The following is a 4,133-nucleotide window of genomic DNA, read 5'->3' on the forward strand; positions in this document are numbered from 1 at the left end:
GTCCCTCTGAGCACTGAAACGCCGCCTTCCCACAGGCATGATATTCTGAAAGGAATAAAGAAGGACGTTATTTACAGTGTTTATTCATTAAGTACTGTACTCAGAGTAGAGATAAGTGCTCAGTGGAGCTGCGTAACCCGACTCGGAATACCAGGAACTTTCCCCGTGTAAATACCCCACTGTCCTCATCCAGGACATCACCTTCAGTAACTACTTAGTGGGCTGTTTCTCAACGCCAAGAAAGAACTTGCGTTCTCGTGAAGCTCGGTCTTCCCAGGCGACCTTGGAAGGACGAACCCGGAAGGACAGGAGGACATACAGTACAGAAGAAGGAATCTGTGTGAGAACTGAGATGTGCTGTGAGCTTCCTGTTGCGCAATGGACCGTCCCAGCACATTTATAGTAGTGGGACAAAGTCCTTGTCTCTTCAGTGCTCCTCAATAAGTAAAATGTTTCAGCTGGTTAATAGGCTTACTGTTAACTCTCGGATTAACCAGAAGCTAATTTAGCATGTTTTATTGTAGTAAGCTCACTGTTTACCGTTACCTCAGGGATGGGAGCTAGCGTAGTTTAATAAAAACACTTCTGAGGGATAAATTCTACTTTTCAACACCATCAAATACATCTCAATCTATATCATATATCATAAATCATTCTTTTTAGATGCATATTTTTATTTATTTAGATTATTGTCGGTAAAAAGATGTTAAAGCTATGGCAGGTACGGGTCAGGTTTCCGTCATACGCTACTGGTTTTCCGCAGTGACTTCTGGGACTTTGAGTGGCTTAGGTGCACGTGGGTCAGTGTCCGATGCGTCCGCGACATTAACACATCTGGGTAATCTCGTGCGTCCCTGCTATTTGCGTTCTTGAGTATTGGAGTTGAACTTTGGCGGTGGAGGACGAGGAAGAACAAGTTCACAAGGACGCAAGATCACTTAAGAACGCATATTGAAAAACGGCCATTGAATTTTTCTTCCTGCAGTTATCACTGCATACAAACAGGAAGGAGAAATTAATATGCATGCAGGATCACAGGTCAGTCTCCAGAGATAGCCATCAGCAGAGAGAGAGAGAGAGAGAGAGAGAGAGACTGCTTCTCGTCTGCTGTTGTATATTGCTTTGACAAAAAATATTTTGTCATGCCAATAAAGCACATATTGAATTGAGAGAGAGAGAGAGAGAGAGAGAGAGAGAAATGAGAGGTGAATTAAGGACACTGACTGCACTGGAGCGACTCATCAGATCCGTCACCGCAGTCATCATCACAGTCACACACAAAACGCTGCGGGATGCAGTCTCCATTACTACACCGAAACGCCTCATCAGAGCATGTGAGATTCAGGGCTGAGAGACAGACAGGGAGAGAGACAGACAGAAAGCAAAAGAGACAGACAGGGAGAAGCTGTGATTTATATACCACTGTAATTGTGTTATTAATAATTGTGTTATTATTACTACTAGCACTGACACTTCAGCAATACTGCACCAGCAAGCTCACACACGCTCATAATTTACACACCCAATGATTTACTGTGTGTGTGTGTTACCACAGCCGGCTGTTGCGAGTTCGTCACTACCATCCGGACAGTCTCTCTCTCCATCACACACCCAGCGTCTCGACACACACACATACGTGTCGGGACAGCGGATGGCACCAGGGGCACACGACACTGAGCCTAGAGAGGACCGGGGGGGTACGGGGAAAAATGGACGGGTGATGGAAGGGGGGGGGGGGGGGGGGGGGGGGCAGGGAAGAATGAAAGAAAGAAATTAGAAAAGGAAAGGACGGACGGTTGACTCACTGAGTAGCTGAATTACTCATTGACTCACTTGCTGACTCAGTGACTGGCTCATTGACTCATTTACTGAATCAGTAAAGTGACTCAATGACTTGGTGGCTCTTTGATCGACATACTTTCACGTCGCGAGACGTATGGGAGTTGAGTACTGAAGCAGGTGCAGGTAAAGACGTTTATATTTAAAGGAGACAGGCAGATAAATCCAAATTGTGAAACAGATGCGTAGTCAAAAACAGGCAGTGGGTTGGGCGGTCGGCAAACAGGCATAAACGGCGCAAAACATGAACTATAACTATGAACTGGGAGCGGAAAGAACAGCGTGGACTAAATGAACTAATCTAAAGTTTAAACTATCCAAATCTATCAAGGAACATAACATTACCGATCTAACTATTTTTACTATACTATATCTAATACTCCGTGAGGTGTAATGGGAAACGAGCGGTATATATCCCAAACATAATCAGCGCTAAGTGCTGGCAGCTGAAAACAATGAAGCCACACCCTCGAACAACAACCAATGACCAAACAGGGAGGAGACAGAACAGAAAGAAAACAAATGTACGTGTCCACGGTAAACAATGTCACGGTTATCAACATCCGAAGAGCACGCGCTCGCTGAGCACTCGTGCACATCGCTCGTGCATGTGCGCGCCCTCCGTCTCTCCAAGCACGCTGCCAGAAGGGGACTCGTACTGACTGGGTGATTCACTCTTTACATAATGACTCAGTGATTCGTATATTGACTCGGTGACACAATTCACTCATTTAGTGATTCTCTTACTGACTCAACGCACTGAATTGCATACGCTACGTTGATTCAGTGATTCCTTGCTTATTTACTTAGTCACTCCCTCATTTAGTCACTCACTCTCCTGTGGAGTCATTATCTCTCCTATTCCCTCGCTCACCTCCTTCACTCAGTAGGGCACGCTCATGTCGAGAGTCTGCTCGTGTTAGCTATCTCATTAGTTTGGTTATAAATCCACTACAACAATGAAATAAAGTATGAAATAACAATTAAATAAATCATAAATGAATAAATAAATAATTTGACATAAATGTTACCGGATTGCTTCCTTCTTCTCGTTCCCAGAATACCGATGACCCGGAGATTGCAGCGCCACGAGCGGGACTCCAAATCCTCAACTTTCTCAGTGAGTTGTTTGTTAGCCGAAGTTAGCTTTAGCACCGTTGGTTCCAGTGCTACAATGCAGTCACTGTAATCGTTCAGGTGCTGGTCAAGCTCGTCGATACGCCGTCCTTGTGATTCAATGCCCAATTTAAAACTCTCAAACGACGCAACAACTGGGGCCAGAGCGGAGTCAATAGCTGCTTTCATCTGTACTGCGATGGTAGATGTTAGCTCCGCTATTAAAGTGTTGCAGAGATTTTCAAAATCCAGCGGTAGCTTGTCGCCATGACTCATCGTGCTCGGTGAAGATTTAGGTTTCCGTAGTCTTTCAGAAGCCATAATTCCTTTCTGGTTATAGTCGTATGACCGAGTAATTGAAAATGAACGCACCAAATGCCTTAGAAAAGATTCAGGTTGCCTGAAGAGTGTCACTGAGGAAGCAGCACCCTTCGAGCTAACGCTATTACATTAATTTACATTAATTTCTTCTAATCTCTATACTTTAAAATTATTTACCTTACGTTATACAAATATAACTGCACCACTTTAGCTAAAACAATCGTAACGTTGCGCTGTCGCAAATGTGATCTGTATTTTGTTTTTTTTGTTTTTACAAAACATCCGCGACTAGCTTGTAGCCCGCTAGCATCACCTACCGCTAGCCTTGTTTACGTTTCACATTTCTCACTTACCGCTGTTCTGTTTAAAAAAAAAACTAACAAAAAAAACAAATATGTCTGCTGTCTCTCCGGTTTTGAGTGCAGATGAGGACTCGCTTGAGCTTCACATGGTGCGGCTGGAACTGGAGGATGTGGAGAAGCAGATCCGCGGCCTACTCGACAAGCAGGCCCAGCTGCTGGAGCGACAAACTGCGCTGGAAACATCTTGTGCCTCTGCCCACATATCCAAGGTAAGCACACAGCGTGGTATTTCCACTCCCAGGCCCTCTACGCCGTGTGTTTCTCTGTGCAGGGACCGTGCACCTAGGACTTTCCCAGCCGTGGTCTCCGTCACGCCGGCGCCAACACACCTCGGGCCTTGGGTGAACCAGCGGCGAAAGGCGCGGGCTGGACGCTCTCCACCTCCGGTGTTCGAGATTCCAACCAGGAACTGCTTCGCCCCTCTCCGCCAGACCAGACCCAACGCTGTGATCGTCGGGGACTCCATTGTGCGGAACGTCCGTGTAGCCTCATCTA

The 4,133-nt window shown here is 45.8% G+C and overlaps 1 protein-coding gene across 2 annotated transcripts in view; it reads right to left on the reverse strand.

The window, feature by feature from the left end:
- LOC128629293 (low-density lipoprotein receptor-related protein 1B-like) overlaps window positions 1-3,213 on the reverse strand; it is a 3,662-nt gene extending 449 nt beyond the window's left edge. Inside the window, exons 1-4 of one of the 2 annotated variants that reach the window (XR_008393645.1) lie at window positions 2,871-3,021; window positions 1,523-1,679; window positions 1,225-1,347; window positions 1-45 (exon numbers count right to left, since the gene is read on the reverse strand). The exon at window positions 1-45 is cut by the window's left edge and continues 449 nt beyond it. Coding sequence is in view for 1 of the 2 variants with exons in the window: in XM_053676693.1 (XP_053532668.1) it covers window positions 1-45; window positions 1,225-1,347; window positions 1,551-1,679; window positions 2,871-3,144 (571 nt within the window). In the remaining variant the exon portion in view is untranslated. Of the gene's footprint in view, window positions 46-1,224; window positions 1,348-1,522; window positions 1,680-2,870 lie in introns of both variants that reach the window. The other variant, XM_053676693.1, reaches the window with a different exon arrangement.
- Window positions 3,214-4,133: the final 920 nt, after the last annotated feature.

The sequence above is a fragment of the Ictalurus punctatus genome, chromosome 27 (genome assembly GCF_001660625.3).
Source record: "Ictalurus punctatus breed USDA103 chromosome 27, Coco_2.0, whole genome shotgun sequence".
Classification (NCBI taxonomy): domain Eukaryota; kingdom Metazoa; phylum Chordata; class Actinopteri; order Siluriformes; family Ictaluridae; genus Ictalurus; species Ictalurus punctatus.